The following is an 18,253-nucleotide window of genomic DNA, read 5'->3' as shown; positions in this document are numbered from 1 at the left end:
CTCTAAACAAAGGGAAGCCCTTCCGTCTGCCTCCTGCCTCTCAGATTCTAACCACGGACGCCTCTGATTATGCTTGAGGAGCCCATTTTCAGGGCAATTGTTTGCAGGGCCTTTGGACAAAGGATCAGAAGCACCTGCATATCAATTTAAAGGAAATGTTAGCCATTCAGAAAGCTCTATTGGCCTTCAGGAATCTTTTACAACCAGGACAACTGTTAATACGGACAGACAACACCACAGTTATGTGGTACATAAACAAGCAAGGGGGATCTCATTCCTACCCCCTTTGCAGACTAGCCATGGATCTATGGAACACAGCTCTAGCTTGCAATCTGGATCTTCATGCTCAGTTTCTACCAGGGAAACAAAACTTCCTGGCGGACAGTCTGAGCAGAAATCTTTCGGATCCACACGAGTGGATGCTGGACACCAAAATATTCAGGATGATAACAGCAGTCTGGGGATGTCCTCACATAGACCTCTTTGCATCCCATCTCAGTCATCAACTACAGACTTTTTGCACCAGGACTTTCCACAGAGAGGCTTGGAAAGTGGACTCCCTGTCATTCAGTTGGAGGAACCTCTCGGGATATGCCTTTCCGCCTCTTCCTCTTCTTCCACAGCTTTTATTGAAGATAAAACAGGACAAGCCCAAGATGATAATCTTGCTGGCTCCAAATTGGCCTCGGCAGTTTTGGTATCCACCTCTAAAAAACCTATGCCTGGACCCCCCTTGGATTTTACCTCAGTCTCCGAACCTTCTGTCCCAACATCAGGGTCAGGTTCTACACTTTCATGTCAGAACTCTCAGCCTGGTGGCCTGGTTAATCCAGGGCCTTTGATTTCTTCTTTACTGCCCAAGCAGGTTATGGATGTCATTTTAGAAGCCAGACGTCCTAGTACTAGAAAATCTTATGCAGGAAAATGGAAAAGATTTTGTTCCTGGATGCAGGCTCAGGATTCTGATCCTCTTCTTCCTAACATTCCTTTAATTTTACTTTACTTGACAGATCTCTTACATAAGGGTCTCTTTCTCTTCCATTAAGATACATGCCTCTGCTATTTCTGCTCATTATAATGCAGACCCTCTAATCTTTTCCCACCAGCTCATGCGACCGTTTCTCAGAGGAGCTAAGAACTTAAGACCTCCTAGATCTCCTCCTATTCCTGCTTGGGATCTCAACTATGTTTTGGAAAAACTAGCCTTGCCTCCTTTTGAGCCTGCTGCCTCTTCTGACATCAAGTTTTTATCTTGGAAGACAGCCATCCTGTTAGCCCTAACCTCTGCCAGGAGAGTTTCAGAGTTACAAGCTCTTATGGCTGTGGAACCTTATATTATTTTTCATCAAGACAGGGTATCTTTGAGGACTAATCCTACCTTCATGCCTAAGGTGGTTTCCAAGGTGGCTTTAAATCAAACTATACACTTGCCAACCTTTTTCCCCACTCCTCAAAATAAAGGGGAAAGGATCTTACATTCCTTGGATGTGCACAGACAACTATGTTTTTACCTGAACAGAACCAAGGACATCAGAAAATCAGAACAATTGTTTTTCTTATGCTTCAAGTTCCCAAAGTAAAGCCATTTCAAAACAGACCATTTCTAAATGGATTGCTCATAGAATCAGATTTGGTTATTCTCACCATGGAAAACAAATCCCAGGAAGTATACGGACTCATTCCACCAGAGCTGCTGCCAATTCTGCGGCCTTCCTCAGGGGAGTTCCTACCAAGGACATTTTGGAAGCTGCAACTTGGGAGTTCAGTGCATACATTTTCTAAGCACTACAATCTACCTCTCTACTCTAAGTCTAGGGCAGGCTTTGCCTCTGCAGTCTTGCAGGGCCTTTTAGCCACCCCTTCCTTTTTATGACCACCTCCCTTTCTTTCAGCTTTGGGATTCTACCCTACAGTCATGACTGCAACAGTGAAACACGATGAACATAGTACAGTTGTGCACACCTACCATAAATGTAGATGTTCGAGTGTCTTCACTGTTGCAGTCTGCTTTCCTCCCTCCAGTCCCCTCTTATTTTTACTTTTGTGTATTTCCTTTTTTCACCATTCTTCTGAGGTGTATTTGCAAAGGTTATGGGACCTTTTTCATTTTGGGACTCCTGACATCTGGGGCAAGAAAAACTGGAGAAGATGGCGTCTGCTGTCAGCTTTATACTCCTGGCGCTCTGACGTCAGGGAGCATGGTTGAACAGCCAACGCTGGACCCAGACTTTGGGATTCTGGCCGACCGAGGGCTGCCTGCCGGCAGGGGAGAACCCTACAGTCATGACTGCCAACAGTGAAGACACTCTAACATCTACATTTATGGTAGGTGTACACAACTGTACTTTTTTCATTGTAAACATTTACAAGAAGGTGTTTATTTACATGACAATACAATGTAAATAACAGAGTACTACACAGACTGACCAAGTTATCAGAAGTTGTTTTTTTTTTTTTTAAATCTAGTCTCTTCGAAGAGGATCGACAGTGTTTGCTGGAAAGTATGGTTTTATAACACTCCGAGATCTGTTCCGATGGGCTAATCGATACAACTTAGCAACTCAACCAGAGAAGGATTATGACTGGCTTCGCCATTTAGCTGTTGATGGTATTTCTCTTGTTTTTACCTAATGTGTGTCATGTCATCTGATAACCGCATCTTTTATTTATGTCTAAGAATCAAATTAGATTGGGTGTAAACTCCTGTATTGTACTTTTACAGCTTTTATTGAGGATCTTGCTTGACAGGTCCACTATTTCCACCAGATGAACTTTGATACTTTCTTCAGCTAAATTGTACATATGGAGATGTTTCTGCACATATGACTTTTGTGTCTTGAGGCTGAGTTTTTTTGCCGCAATTTGGATCAATCTCATCCTTGATATCATCAGTAAAGTTCTGCATTCATATGCCTGAATGTTACAGCAGGTGTCTATGCTTTAGGTGGAATGTCAGTGCATGTCAGTGTAATCCTCCGCTGCTTATAACCCATTATGGCCTCAAGTCTACCTTAGTCTTTTTTTTCCCCTCTATCATTATTGAAGCCCCTGTAGTAGTTAGTGTTATTACTCTCCTTTTCCTCGTCTCTAATATTGTCCACCCTGAAATCCTTCTGTCAAATTTACATGCTCATTAATATCTGAATGTGTTTCCTGCAACAAAGTTATTTGCACACTACAGTACAATATAAATACTCTTTGCTGTTTCTCTGTACTTGTAAGGCTATTTACATTCCATATTCTGCACAGAGTAGCCATTATAATAGAATGCCATTACCCCTACCTGTTACCTATGACAGTTCTTTTGAATATGTTTCCAGTATTTAGTTTGTATACACAACTTTAGCACCTTTATTAATGTCTCACACACTTGGCTTTAATAAAAGAAAACTGTCATAAACATCGCACGCACACTAATGTTGGCAGGCTGATCTGTTATGTCAGTTGCTGCTTATCTCCATTTGAACCTGTGTCGCAGTTTGAATTTGTGTTCAACTGAAGATATTCCAAAAACACTAGATTTTCAGAACCCCCATCCCCTTTTAACTTAAAACAAACAAAACTGTGCATTGTTTCAAATACTGACTTTTACCCCTAAAGATAGGAGCAGTTTCCCAAATTGACAGCTGCACCCACAGGCATTGCATATTTAAAAAAATAAGGTTACCCATTCTAAAGCATGCATTAGAGCCTGTGTTCCCACTTACACTGATTGCTGCCACTTTTCTTATCTTTATTCCCCTCCTAGATGTGAAAACAACTTGAGTACTTTCAGTAAACATTTTTTAGCTTCAAGAAGATGCACAGGCTACCTTCAAATAAAGCAACTTGTTCTCCATTTTATTAACTGCATTTTAAAGTATTGAGACTACTGGTGAGGCAAATCGTTGTCTTATTCGTTTTTCAAAATTTCATTTTTTTTTCTTGGAACTGCCTGCGACTGTATCTTTAAATGCCAGTTACATCGCATCTCATACATTTCACTCAGCGCACTGAGTTTAGACCGCCCATGATTAATTGCTTGCACCTGTAAAATGCTCATCTCCAAGCAAAAGCAGTTGCTAATGAGTAGGTGAGGTAAGGTGGGATTGACAAGAGATCTGAAGTAGTTAACTTCATTTATTTGCAACTTGTGGGTATACGGATCCGTATCGGATCCATGCCGGCAACTTTTTTTCTAGCATCTGCTTCAAGCTCCTGCCTCTTACCCATAATGCCCTACCATCTCCTATCTTCCCTCAGATCTCGTTTGCCGTGCCAGTAGTGTGCATCGTGGTCTCCTTTGCTCTGAGCTAAAAAAGGGATAGTAAGTGGAAACTTTTGTTTATATCTAGTGTGCTTGTGTAGAATTACCCTTCCTCCCCTTCTGTATTAGCGCGTTGGTCGCTAGTGTGTAAAAAAAAAAAAAAAAAAAGTATTGTTGGTAGTAGAGTAATTCTCAGGCCTGCCCTTCCCCTACTTGTGTGTGTGTTTTTTTGTGGGAAGGTAGTATGCTTACCTTTGAATGCAGGACTATGGCTGATCAGCCAAAGCCTGTATTCAAAAAATGTACAGTGTGGCCATAAGCTTTCTCCTGCTGATGGTCACACTCTGTGTGTGATATGTCTAGGAGTAGCACATTTATCCACCCAGTGAGCTATTTGTTCAGGCTTCAACCCCAGGGCCCTTAGGGATCGTAAGGCCAAGCTAGTCACCAAAGGCCTTCTCCCAGTTGCCATGCTGGATTCTGCCTCGGCCTTGGTCTCTAGTACACCCCCCCCCCAGACAGAGACTCAACCTCCCTCTTCTTCTGGCGATGGGTCCTCTAAGGACAGATCTTTGGTCAGTAAGGCTGACAAAGATAGAGAAGGAAAAGGAAAGACAGAGAAGAAAGGTAGAAAAAGAAAGGCATTGCAAGAGATCCCCAGACAGGGAGCTCTTTCTCAGCCCTCCATCCAAGACCAAGAGGCCTGTCTCTCCTCTGCTCCAGTCACTACGTTTCTCACCAGAGCCGTTGGAACTTACGGACCCAAGGCCCTCCACGCAGACCAGCCAAATCAGAGTCGGTGGCCTCTTTGAGATAGACTCTGATCCTATCGGAAATGGATATGGACAGGATGATGCGGAAATTTCTTCAGACCCAAATTCAGATGGGAGTCTTGCCAGGTCCCTCTCCCTCTGGAGGGGCAACCTCCATGCCTCTCTTTCGCCCCATCTCTCCTTCCCCGATTCGTGCTTCGGGGCTTTTGGATCCTAGGTTCTTTGGAGCTGGTAGCTCATTGCCGACGGTTCCTCCAACCTCGACTCTGGCTGTTACCTTGAGTTCTTCAGATCCGACCTGCTCGGATCTGAGTGACTCTCCGAGCCGTGGACAGGGAGTCGGACCCAGGGGAATGGATTCTTCGGCCCCGACCCTTTCGGACCCGATCCGTTCCCTCGGACCTCAGGCTACCCTGTCATCGGCCCCGGTCCCTGCTTCGGATCCGGGGAGGACTTCTTCTTCGGCTTTCGAAGTGGTGGAGACGGTTCTCTCCCAGGGATTGAGACCCCAGCCCATTCCCTCGAATACCACCCAGGCCCCCCTGGATTTGGCGACAACTCCCTTAATCCTGTCTCCGGGACAGCCCGTGCCAGAGGATCCCCAGGTCATTTTCCCCAAGGAAACCCCTGCAGCTTACGGATCCCCTTCTGAAAGTCCCACTGAAGAGGGCCACCGCAAGCACAAGTGCAAAAGGAGGCACCTGGACTCCCCTGAGTGCCTCACCACTGACACTGACTTAGATGAAGGAGAAGGTTCCCCCAGGTCACCTCCCAAAGACGTCTCCTTCAGAGAAATTATGGATATCCTCTGCCAGAGGGGAGGTTGGTTAGCCCCAAAGTCTTCTGTGGATGTCAGTGTTCCTGGAGGCCTTTGGCACGGGCCCATCTACTTCTTGGGTGTCCCCACCAGCAGACCCCTTGGTGGACCTAATCACCACGAGGGCATGGAAGGAGCCCGACACCGTAGAGCCCATCCCCAAATGTCCTGACAAGGTCTTATCTCCTCCTTTGCATAGACAACCCTGGTCGAAAGGAGCCCCAGTTGATGCTATGTTGGTCGCAGCAGCCACAAAGAAGGAACCAGCACAGGAGAGTTCCTTAGTCCACCCTTCAGACAAGGAGTCCAGGTCGGAAGATAGGTTTGGGAAGTGCGCATACTCTTCAGTGACTTTTTCTATCCGTGCGCTGAATTATTTGGCACATGTGATTCGACTTCAGTGAGACCTTGCTTCGGAATTCACTGAGTCTCCCCCCAGAGTCTTTATCGCCGCAGGACAAACAGCTGTTTTCGGCGAAAATGTCTACTCTGAAATCGGTCTCAAATACATCTATGCGGCTACTTTCCCGCGCCACGGAAGGAGCAGCTAGTGTGCCTGGGACAGGCGTAGCCATGAGGCATCATGCCTGGCTCAGATTGTGTCAGTTCACGGACCCTTTCGAGGTGTCGTTTATCAACTCTCCCTACGACGGCTGTTCCCTCTTTGGGAAGACAGTATGTGACACACTGGTCCAGAGTGAAAGGGACGGGAAGACTTTGTCTGCCGTCAGAGTTCATTTCTCTAACCCTCAGTGGTCCTCCTCTAGGAATCAGATGGTAGAAGATGTGGTTCCGAAAATCTCAGTTTTCCCGGGATTCTCAGGACAGCTCTTCCCCCAGAGGCAGAGGGGGACAAGGTTGACGCCGACTCAGATGTAGAAGGGGTCCCAGGAATTTTGGGTCTCGGGAACTCTTTTCTGATAGACCTGGTCAGCAGCCCTGAGGGGTTGCCCGACTGTCCTACTCTGGAGGCAGTTGGGGAACGATTGTCCTTGCACCCAGTGGCATGGGAGTCTGTTGCGACATATCGCTGGGTTCTTCAGATAATATCCAGAGGTTACTCTATTCCTTTCATTGCCCCTCCAAACATTACGGATGTTCTACCCACTCACAGGGAGGCTGCAGCCCTAGAGGTTTCAAAGCTGCTTATCAAACGAGCCATCGAAAAGGTTCCCCCCGATCAGTCCGGATTAGGCGTCTACGCAAGGTTCTTTTAAGTGCCAAAAAAGATGGGGGACCTCATGCCCATTCTAGACCTGTCAACTTTGAAACCTGTCTGTAGCCAAACAGAAATTCTGGATGGTCACCCTACAGTCCATTCTACCTTAACTCAGAGAGTGCGACTGGATGTGCTCGTTAGACCTCCAGGATGCTTACTACCACATCAAGATCCACAGAAGCTTCAGGAGGTTTCTGCGCTTCCAGCTGGGAACCAGTCATTTTCAGTTCAGAGCCCTACCGTTTGGTCTCATCACAGCCCCCAGGGTGTTCACCAAGGTAATGGCAGTTGTAGCGGCTCACCTGAGGCTTCAGGGTATTCAAGTATTTCCTTACCTGGATGACTGGCTCTTCACTGCGCCCAACAAGCGTCTGCTTTGTCTGGCCCAAGACCACTTCATTTGGTTGGCAGATCTATTGGGGATTATAGTCAATTTTTAGAAATCCCAATTGCAACCAGTACAAGTTTTAGACTTCATTGGGGCACGGCTAGATACCTTGCAGATGAAAGTATTCTTAACTCCAGACAGGATCTTACACCTTAGGTGCCACATAGCTCAGGTAGCGAACTTCAAGTCTCCAAAGGCGAGTGAGGTTCTCTTGGCACTGAGCTCCATGGCTGCCTCCATATCGATTCTCTATTGTGCGCACCTTCATATGCAGGTTCTTCAGTGGACTCTGGCTGTTCACTGGTCTTTGCTAGACCTGCCCATGGAATTTCCGATCAGGATCAGTCACATCTGCAGGACATCCCTTCTTTGGTGGTTAAATTCACCGGAGATATTAGGATGCCTCTTCGCATCATCTCCAGTCCAAGCCACAGTGACCACGGACGCCTCCCAACTCGGGTGGGAGGGTCACTGTTCAGGAAGGTCAGTCCAAGGCACGTGGTCTCAGTCAGAGACCAAGTTGCACATAAATGTTCTAGAGATGAGAGCAGTGCTTTTAGCGTTGGAAGCCTTCACACTGTCCTTCCACTCGGATTGATTGCAATTCAGTCACAACAGGTCGGTTGTCTGGTATATCAACAAGCAGGGGGGAACCAGATCCTATCCCCTATGTCGCGAGGCCGTGAGAGTGTGGGAATGGGCCATCTCCCCAGGTCGGTTTCTGATAGCAACGCACATCCCAGGGCGCTCCAGCATTTTAGCGGACAGATCGAGTCGGGCTATTCTGATGCCGTACGAGTGGTCTCTGAAACAGTCAGTAGTGGAGGAGAGATGTACCTTGCATGGTGTCAGCCTTGCTGCGATCTGTTCGCATCTCCTTCCAATGCGAAGTGCAGCGAGTTCTTCGCTCTGATTCCCTCACTAGGGGAAGCCCCCAGAGACACTCTAGTCCATGCTTGGCCCCCGGGCTTCTGTATGCTTACCCACCATTGCCACTCATTTCGAAGTTTCTTCAGAAAGCTTGCTGACTGCGGTGCAAAGTTACCCTCATTGTCCCATTCTGGCTTAGTCGGGTTTGGTTCTCATTCCTTTGGTCTCATCTCTTAGCTCCTCCATGGGTTCTGGATCCCTGCCTGGATTTAATCTCCCATCCTTCGGGTGCCCGTCCGCCCGACCTGGGCAGCCTCAAGCTGACAGCTTGGTTGCTCCAGTTCCATTGATTGCCAGGACTCCTGGTCTTTCATCCCCGGTAAAATCCATTCTGGTGGCTTCTCTTAAAGATTCAACCAGGAAACTTTATCGCAGTAAATGGAAGCATTTTTTCATTTGAGCCTCACAGAGAAACATAGATCCCTTTACAGCCCCTGTTCCAGCGGTGTTGGATATCTTGTCTGTCGTTTTTCAGCAAGGAGCTAGCCCCTCCACAGTGAAAGTACAATTGGCAGCCATTTCTAATTTTCATGTTGGTGAAGACAACATTGCCGTAGCCTCTTCTAGGCTGTGTAAGGCCTTTCTTAAAGGCACTTTTCTGTTGCGTCCTCCTGTCAAGGATTCAGTGCCTCCTTCGGACCTTACCTTTGTCCTACAGGCATTGGTGGCTCCTCCATTCGTACCCGCAGCTTCGGCGGACTTAAACATTTTTGTCCTGGAAGACAGCTTTCCTAGTCGCCATTACATCTGCTAGGAGGGTTTCTGAGCTTCAAGCTCTGCCTGCCGTGCCTCCTTATTTGGTCTTCCATAAGGATAGGGTCTTTCTCTCTACTAATCCTTCTTTCTTACCCAAAGTGGCATCTGTAGCAAACCTGAACCAGTCCATTAATCTGCCTGTTTTCTTTCCTAACTTCCAAAATAAGGGTGAATACAAACGTCATTTGTTAGATGTTTATAGACAACTTTGCTTCTATCTTCATAAAACAAAATCATTCCGCAAGACTGACCAGTTTGTTTCCTTTTCCAAAGCCTTTCTGGGAAAGGCTATTTCTAAGGTTTCTTTGGCCAGATGGATCACTCTTTGCATTTCGCATGTCTACAAAACAAAAGGTTTATCTTCTCCTAGTATTGTTAAAGCTCACTCTACCAGGTCTATGGTGACTTCTGCTGCTTTTTGGTCTAGGGTTCCTTTGGACAACATTTGTGCAGCAGCAACCTGGGCCAATTCACATACCTTCATTTCCCATTACAAATTAGATCTGATTTATTGGGGTAGAGCATCCTTTGGCTCTGCAGTGCTCAGGAATATCCTTCCATAAGGACTTCCCAGGATTGGAGTAGCTGGGGACTCTGTCTCACAGGTTGCAGATAAAATTACGTTAACTACTTCAGTTGAAGTTATGTACTCACCATAACATTCCATCTGAGTAGTTATACTTCATTTTTGTGCAACCTTCCCTCCCTCCATCCCCCGGACTTTGTCCTGTCTATACAGGTTTGGTTCATTGGGCTGAGCTGCTTATGTATTTAGTTGCAGCAAACTCGATCTGAGGGAAGTTAGGAGATGGTAGTGCATGAAGGGTAGAGGGAGAAGCTCAGAGCTTGGAGCAGATGCTAGAAAAAAAGTTGCTGGCTCGGATCCGAATACCACAGGTTGCAGAAAAATGAAGTATAACTACTCAGATGGAACGTTATGGTGAGTACGTAACTTTTTTTTTATTCCTCCATCTTCTCTAATACAGAAAAATATCTCAGGTTTTTTCCCTATGTGCTGTGACCTCTAATTCTGTTATTTTTTGAAACATCTCTTGTGCAATCTCATAGTCAGCCATCATCATTTCGACCTCTGAGTTTTGCAGTTTTATCACCTTATCTGAATATCTGTTTAAAGCTTCTTCCATTTTTTTTTTCAGCCTTTTATTGGTTGAGTTGATGTACTCCATTGGGTGTTTCATTTATTTTGGTCAGGTCTGGGTGCAGTTACCTTATACTTTCCTGTAGGTTACCTGAAGTCATGTCTGGAACTTGCACTATTTTTGGCTGAACAGCTGCAGTACTCTTGACAGAGTTTTTTTAGTCGCCTTTTTTAGCTGATTTTCCATCATGTCGTCTGTATTTCCTTTTTTTGGCATTCAAGCACTTACTAGCCTTTTACTGAAATTTACCCAGAAGTCCAAGTCCAATGGCTTTCTCTGCTATGTTTGTGTTCACACTGGGAGAGCTAGAATTATGCAGTTTCTCAATGTGCAGCCATCTTAGAAGTCATCTATATACTTTTTTTTTTCATGCGTAGTTTCACTTTTCCGATGACTTTATTTGTGGTTATTCGGATTTTAAATAAGAACTTGCAGATGTGTCACAGTTGCAGTCTTCTCTACTGGCTGCTATTGGAGCTGATATCAAAACAACATGCATGGCTTTCCCCTCCAGCACCTGCCAGGCAATGTTTATGGCACAGATGGTGAATATGTCTTTAAATAGGAATAATCTAGTTCATCCGTCTCAGTAAATTAAGAAGCTTGAAAAGGGCAAGAACATCTGGTAAGCAGCTTTTCTAGGCTTCCATTTAAAATACCCTGCCAAATTATGTCTCTCTTCTAGAAGTTGAGCAATGCTGGTAGATTTCTTTGAACAGTAACTGAACCATTCCACAGTAAACTACCTACCCACTTTCTGTCCATTGTCATCCCAAAAACCTTCTGACTAGGGTGAATCTGGTGCATTTGGGAGACGTTGTTCCTTTTGACTGTGGGCAATTGGTTAATGAGGTTATATTCTCTGTTTCCTGCATAGAATTTGCCCATTTCCACCCTTCTTTGGTTCACTTCCATCATCCTAGAATGATGGGAAGGAAGAGAGGAGACTACCTTTCTAACAGTTGTTGGATTGCAAGGCTATGGAGGTTGTCCCGGCTCCATAGAGGGCAAAGGCTCTACTTAAGGATGTTTGTGTCTTGTGCTCGGCACAAGCCTTAGCATACCCAAGGTTACAAGGCATTCGCAGCTGTACTTGTATGAATAGCTGCCTAATCTAAACATGCTTCATGAAGGAACTGCAAAAGATACTCACCTATTCTTAATAATGGTTTTTTTTTGGTAACTGTTACCTACAATGTTCAGCCTTTGTTTTGCATTGGAATCCTTTACTAAAAGCCATCCTAGAGACCACTAGCTACAGAGCATGTCTTCTCATTGGAAGAATTCCTTTAAAGAACCCCCCCCCCCCAAGAAGTTGCACTTAGCCAGAATATCCATGAAGGCCTTCAGAATGATATCATCATATTTTATGATCCCCCATGCAGGGTTGCATGTGAAAAACCCACCAGTACTTGAGCCTGCAGAATTTACATTAATCCTTGTAATAAATGAATCCCACTTATCTCATGTTAAGTAGAAACTTGTATGGTTGTCCAAAAAAGGTTAAGAGCAATCCTAGAATTTTCTGCATTCCATTAGAGCCATGTCAGAAGCTCACTGTGAATGTGTGAGTATGTTGGGAGAAGGGGTGTAGTACAAAGTGTTGGTAGTCCCGTAAATTTACTTTTGTGACAGAGATCATGTGATTATCTCTCTGACAGTGCAAGTGTAATTTGTTATAGATAAAAGCAGGGGAGATGCTTGCTATTTTGTCCTGTGCTGACTTGCTGTGAAAGCAGTGTTACTTAGCTGTCATTGTGGGCATACATCTACAGGCTGTTTACTTCCCCAGCTGTCAGAACACCTTGTGGGATTCCCCAGCTGTCAGAAAGTCTTGTGGGACTATCTGTGTAGAGGCTTGAGAACCCTGCAGGGTTGGAAGCTGAAAATGAGAGGCTTTATCAGCAATCACAATGAGATGGGATGCATCGTACCTGTCCATTTTTTGCCTTACCAGAAATCCACCAGAAGAGCTTCTGTATTTAGTACTAGACATGCCAAGACAGACATGATTGTACAACAGGTATATATCTCCAGGATGGATCTCTTAGGGAGCAATTTTCTGTATTATGTTGGGAAGAAGAGGAGGGGACTTCAGTAAACTTAAGGATCAAGGAGTTAAAGCTGAAGGCCTGTAAATTTTCGTACTAACATTTTACAAAGTATTCACTTACTACCTTATTTTGCACTTTGCCATCCTTGATATCTTTCATTCTTGTACTGTAGAAGCAAAAAAAAAAGGGTTCATAAAGACAGTTTAAAAATGTACCATTCTTGACTCTTGTCAGTTCCCGTTTTACCTCGTCTTTGATGCCCTTACCTGCTTGGTTATGCCCCTTTAGTCACTCTTCTTCCTTCTAGCTCTTTAGTTACAACTACTTATAACTATATGTGTGCATAATCATTTTTCTCGTTCTTTTTTCCTCTATGTTCAGCTCATAAACCATTAACATAAGTTATTCAGTCTTAATCTTGCTTCCAGTCTCCAGCCTCACTGACAGTACCATAAAATCAGCTTCTGTGAAATCCTACACTTGTCTTTATTTCTTAAATTACAGACTGGCATGAACATGAAGGGCTAATAAAGTTTTAGTCTTAACATTGTTGGACCCCTTCAGTATTGGTTAAGACCACATTTAATATTCTGAGATCCTAAATTTTCTGACTGAACCCCTTATTATTCAAAGTTCATTCTGCTCCCTGTCAACACTGAAGTGTGGAATCTCCTAGATAACCCTATAAAAGTTAAGGCTTCCATGGGAAGTTTAGCTCTTTCCTTTTACTTTTATCCCATCATTTTCAGGATCCCATTCTTCATAGAAGCATTTTGTGTACTGTTTCCATTTTTGTCAGTACTTCTAATTCATACTTGTCTATCTTCCTACTTTACTAAACTTAAAAGGGCTATTCTTCTGTGACCTACTATACAAAGGCACAGTCAACTAATTTAAAAGGGTGGTGAAAGCCAAACACACTCTGGCTAGGCTTATAAATGCCCCAGGGCAGATATAGCCTAGTATCAGACCATGAACAAGAAATGTCTTCATTCATGAGGTTTGTAGCTCAGTACAACTTAAGACTGACTTGGCTAAGTGGAAAAAAAAATTCCAGTGAAGTGTGGTGCAGTTTTAATGCATCTGCCTCCACTATTTCTGAAGTTCCACAACAGTACCTTTTAGAGTCCTTTGAACAAGACTTAGTACTGCAGGCACACGTGAGTTAGAGAAAGTTAAGTATGCTGTGTTCATCTTTGTACATAAGTAAAGTCAGTAGCTTGGTTATGGCACAGCACCATTGTACTGAATTCACATTTCATTAATATAATTAAACAACCAACGGGTCATTAAAAGGTTTGAACAGAGCAAATAGAAAACAATCCAGTCATTATTTATTTATTTATTTATTTTTTATAGTTCCAGTAACTTTTCCAAACTGCCAACATAAATGTATTTCATACATTCTCATCCCTGGTGCTGGCAGTATATGAATGATTGTCAAGGTGTACCTGTCAGTAATTGGATTATATTTGGCTTAGGAGCACCCTGTTTCCAATAATTGTGCTTTGAATCGTGCCCCCCTCAAGGCCGTCCTGCACTTATGTCCCTTAAAACAGATCTGTATTTCAATCCTTCGACCTGAAGTTTGTAGTTGTGAAGGTTGCAGTTTTGAGCCTGTTTTGACTGCACTGCTGTTGGGGATCTTGTCTTGGATGACTTCTTAAAAGCCATTGCCTTTGTTTAAACAGTCTTATAACTACAGGCCTTCATGTGAACAGAGCACGGTGTAGTTTTCCATAAAGACAGACTGCTTTGCAGAATCACCCATCCACCCTTTCAGATGTGGTTTCAAAACTCATCTGAATAAGTATGTTCATCATGTTTAGTCAACCTTCCATAGAACAATGAGAAGTTTAGGGAATGAGTAGTGGAATTAAATGAGACCCATCAAGGACGATTGACATTTCTTCAAAAGTGATGGCTAGGAAGTGTAATGAAAATGGAGTTTAAAATGTAGTAGAATTAAGTGTTGAGAATTACTCTGGAGTGGTTTACCAAGGTTAAAGTATTGCAGCAGAATTTAACTTGGATATACTATGTCAAGAAAAAATAACCGGATGTCTTTTATAGGTATTGGAAAGATTATAGAAATTTTATGAAAAGCTGTATAAAGCAGAGGAATGGGAAAATCAAGAGGAGGCACAAATGCAAACATTAATGAAAGACTTAAATTATGCCAACGGTAAAATAAGTATTTGGCAATTAATAGCTAAGGTTGGAAGTGATGCGATAAAAATGGTGAAGTATAATCTGTCAGAGAAGTCTCTAGGAAATTTAGATGTTTGGATTAAAAAAAGGCTATAAAGATCCAAAAGGTTTTGTTTAGTAATATTTTAAAGGTGGGGTAGCATATTAAATGAAAGCTGTGATGGAAGTGTTACTCAAAGTAAAGACCCTTCAGATCCTTCGCAGTATTCAATATTTGGGTACTCCTAGGAGTAGTAATCGATAAACTCAAATTTGATGTACACATAGCCCAAACAATCAAAAAAGTTCACAAAAAGCTAGGTCTCTTGTATAGGAATAAGCAATTCATGACCAATTATACCAAAGCCACCATTACCAGAACCCACCTATTACCCACCCTACTGTATGCCTCACCAATCCTGACTAATCTTCGCCACAGCGAGCAAAGCAAAATGGCATCTTGCTACAACAAGATTGCCAAATTTGCCACAGTTGCCTCTAACAGAGCCCACCACTCTTTCCCTCAAACAGCTCAACTGGCTTGAGCTGCCTCAATTACTTCTTACCACTCAACTCTCCAAAGCCCACAAACTATATTACCTCCCAAATAAAATCCCCATTTTACAAGACCAAATGCAACCCTACACCACCACCTGAGCCTTAAGGTCAACAGACCAAAATCACATACGTCATCAAACATAGGAATGAGGCTGGCAAATCTTTTTGCCTGCTCTATAGCAAAAGTCTGGAACTCTCTTCCAAAACACAACTTCTACAGGTTCTGCTCCACAATTTAAAAAAATACTCAAAACCCACTACTTTAACAAGTGGCTATGCCCATGTGACTCCCCAGGCTAATCCAGCACATTTGCAGTGATACAATGATTCTACCAAGGATCACTTAATACTGCCTAACCTCTGTATATAAATTCTTAACTAACAATGTTCTATTCTGTTCGTATCTACTTATTCATCTCTGAAGTCAGTTAAACATTTACCTACATACAAGTGTTATGCTTCTGGAATACAATAATTGTATCTATACATATATCTGTGAAGAAATGTAAACTATGCTCTTGTATAATATTGTATGCATTTAGGAGAAAGTGTTGTAATTCATAAAATTATTTGTTAGATTGTTTTTTTAAGTGGAGCTTTTCTCCCCGGGCTTCTGCTGAAAATGGACCTGTGTCCAGTCGGACTTTCCCAGTCAACAAATGTAAAATACAATAAAAATAAATAAAATAAATTAGGTTAGTTTGTTTTGATTTTGATTTTCCAAAAAAATTTGTTTTTTGTAGCCATTAATATTAAATTTAGAAAGATACTATGTCTCGACAATTCATATTCTGTATTGAAGCTCAAAATAATAATTTCCTTAGTTACAACCATTTGTTCCAGCATTTCCATTAAAACAAATTAAGATTTGCTAAATTGTTACATTCCTAAAAACATGTTCCAAATTACATCTGCTTTGTGTAGTTCACCTTCAGCATACTCTGTCTACCGAAGGAAAATAGTCTGAAGTTTAAATTGTTAAAACAAGAACACACATTCTGAAGTAGTTAACTTCATTTGTCCATCAACCTGTGGGTATCGGATCCAAGCCGGCAGTTTCAAACAGCTAAGATCCGAGCTCCAAGCTCCTCCCCCTTACCCATAATCCCCCTGCTAACCCTTCCTGTCCTCAGATCTCATTTGGTGCGTTTCACGACAGCAGCTTGATCGAGCTTCCAGGCGGATAGTCTAGGATTTTGAGACAAAAATCTTTCTTTGTTATAGTGCTCATTATAACTGGTGTGTGCGTTTCCCCTAGTGTTTTTGGTATATATATTTTAGTCTGTGTAGCTAATCCTAACACTTAGTTATCCTCCCCCCTGTGTGTTTGTGTAATGTGTTGGTCGGGCCTAGTGTTAAACTTTTTTTTTTCTTAGCTATGTCTGAGGCCCCTAAAGCCTTTTTTTCTAAATGCACCGAGTGTGGCCATAAGCTGTCCCCAGCGGATGGCCACACTCTGTTATTTGCCTTGGGGTTGACCACCTGTCTTCAGGCTGCACTATTTGTGCAGCCTTCAACCTCAGGGCTTTGAGGGACAGGAGATCTAAGTTGGTTTTGGCGGGACTGTTGCCCCTGGACCCAACTTCGGCCTCCTCTCCCTCTGTGGCACCTGCCACGGCTGCGGCAGCACCACCACCCATCCATGCTCCCCTGGCCGGGACTCAACCTCCCACTGTTGGCCAGGAGGAGAGGGAAGCTAGGAGGGAGCATAAGAAAGACGAGCATCACAAGCGGCGGGCCAAATCTTCCTCCTCGGCCCCGCCAGCCAAGCAAGCAGCTTCCCCTAGGGCCTCCGGGCCTTCTCCTTCCCGGCTCCATTCTCCCCGCTTTTCCCTGGGGCCGGAGGAGGAGGAGGCCCGGTCGCCTTCGAGGTCATCGAGGCGACACTCCCGTCCCGCCTCGGTGGCCTCCTTGAGGTCGACCAGAAGTTTATCGGATGCAGACATGGACCGGATGATGCGTACGTTCCTCCAGGCCCAGCTGCAGATGGGAATGCTCCTGACCCCCCCCCCCTTGCGGGGAGAGCTCGACCCCCTTTTTCACCCCGATAGCTCCTTCTCTGACCAACTTTCGGGGCTTGGAGCCTTCAGTGCTGAGTAGTGTCGGAGCCGGGGGAGTGTCGGCTCCGATAGTACCCTCGAGTCTGTCTGGTCCCTTTTCGGATCCGAGCTCTCTGAGCCGAGAGCTGAGCTTCGGATTCGGAGGTGTCAGTGAGTCTTCGGCCATGTCTCGGTCGGAGCAAGCTGGCCCTTCGGATCCCACCGCTTCGGTGCCGGCTCCGATCCACGCATCGGATCCGAGGGGAATGCTCTCTGATCCCAGGGAGAGCAGCTCCCCCTCAGCATTCGATGTTGTGGAGAGGGTCCTATTGAGGGATTCAAGACCCTAGGCTCCTGCTATGGCTCCACCCTGCATTCCATCTCAGACGGGTCTACCTTCCATCATCCGACCCCAGGGACAGCCTGCACCTACGTCCCAGATAGTTTCCTTGGAGGAACAGGATGTGGTTGGTGAGGCCTCTTCGGACAGCCCCCCCGAGGAGGTCCCTCACAAACGTAAGTGCAAGAGGGGGCACTTGGACTCACCTGAGTCCCTGACAATGAATACAGATTTGGAGGAAGGGGAAGGTTCCACAAGGTCACCTCCCGAAGACGTTTCCTTCGGAGACATCATGGAAATGCTTCGAATTAGAGGGGGGTGATCCACCCAAAAACCTTCCTTGGATGAGTCTGTATTTCTGGAGGCGTTTGACGCAAGGCCCATCTACCACTTGGGTGTCCCCTCCTGCCGACCCCCTGGTAGACCTGATTACTACCAGGGCATGGAAGGAGCCGGACACTGTGGAGCCCATTCCCAAGAGGCCTGATAAGATTCTTAGCCCCCCCTTCTGATAGAGCTTACTGGAGCAAGGGTGCTCCCGTAGATGCCATGTTGGTGGCGGCCGCCACTAAAAAGGAACTGGCCCAGGAGAGTTCCTCGGTCCATTCTCCAGGCAAGGAGTCTCAGACGATGGACCGTTTGGGGAAGTGGATGTTCTCTTCAGCAACCTTCTCAGTAAGGCCACTGAATTATATGGCACACGTCATATGACTCCAGCGGGATCTCATCAAAGAATACGCCGTGTCGCCCCCAGAGGCCATGTCGGCAGTGGATAGGAAAGTA

At 44.7% G+C, this 18,253-nt stretch overlaps 1 protein-coding gene across 1 annotated transcript in view; it reads left to right on the top strand.

Moving 5' to 3' along the window:
* MDN1 (midasin AAA ATPase 1) overlaps window positions 1–18,253 on the top strand; it is a 3,484,183-nt gene that overhangs the window by 1,334,185 nt on the left and 2,131,745 nt on the right. Inside the window, exon 27 of the mRNA XM_044071809.1 lies at window positions 2,467–2,608. Coding sequence (XP_043927744.1) covers window positions 2,467–2,608 — 142 coding nt within the window. The remainder of the gene's footprint in view (window positions 1–2,466; window positions 2,609–18,253) is intronic.

The sequence above is a fragment of the Protopterus annectens genome, chromosome 1.part0 (assembly GCF_019279795.1).
Source record: "Protopterus annectens isolate FY-2018-M chromosome 1.part0, PAN1.0, whole genome shotgun sequence".
Lineage (NCBI taxonomy): Eukaryota > Metazoa > Chordata > Ceratodontiformes > Protopteridae > Protopterus > Protopterus annectens.
This window is presented reverse-complemented; position numbering and strand designations above follow the sequence as displayed.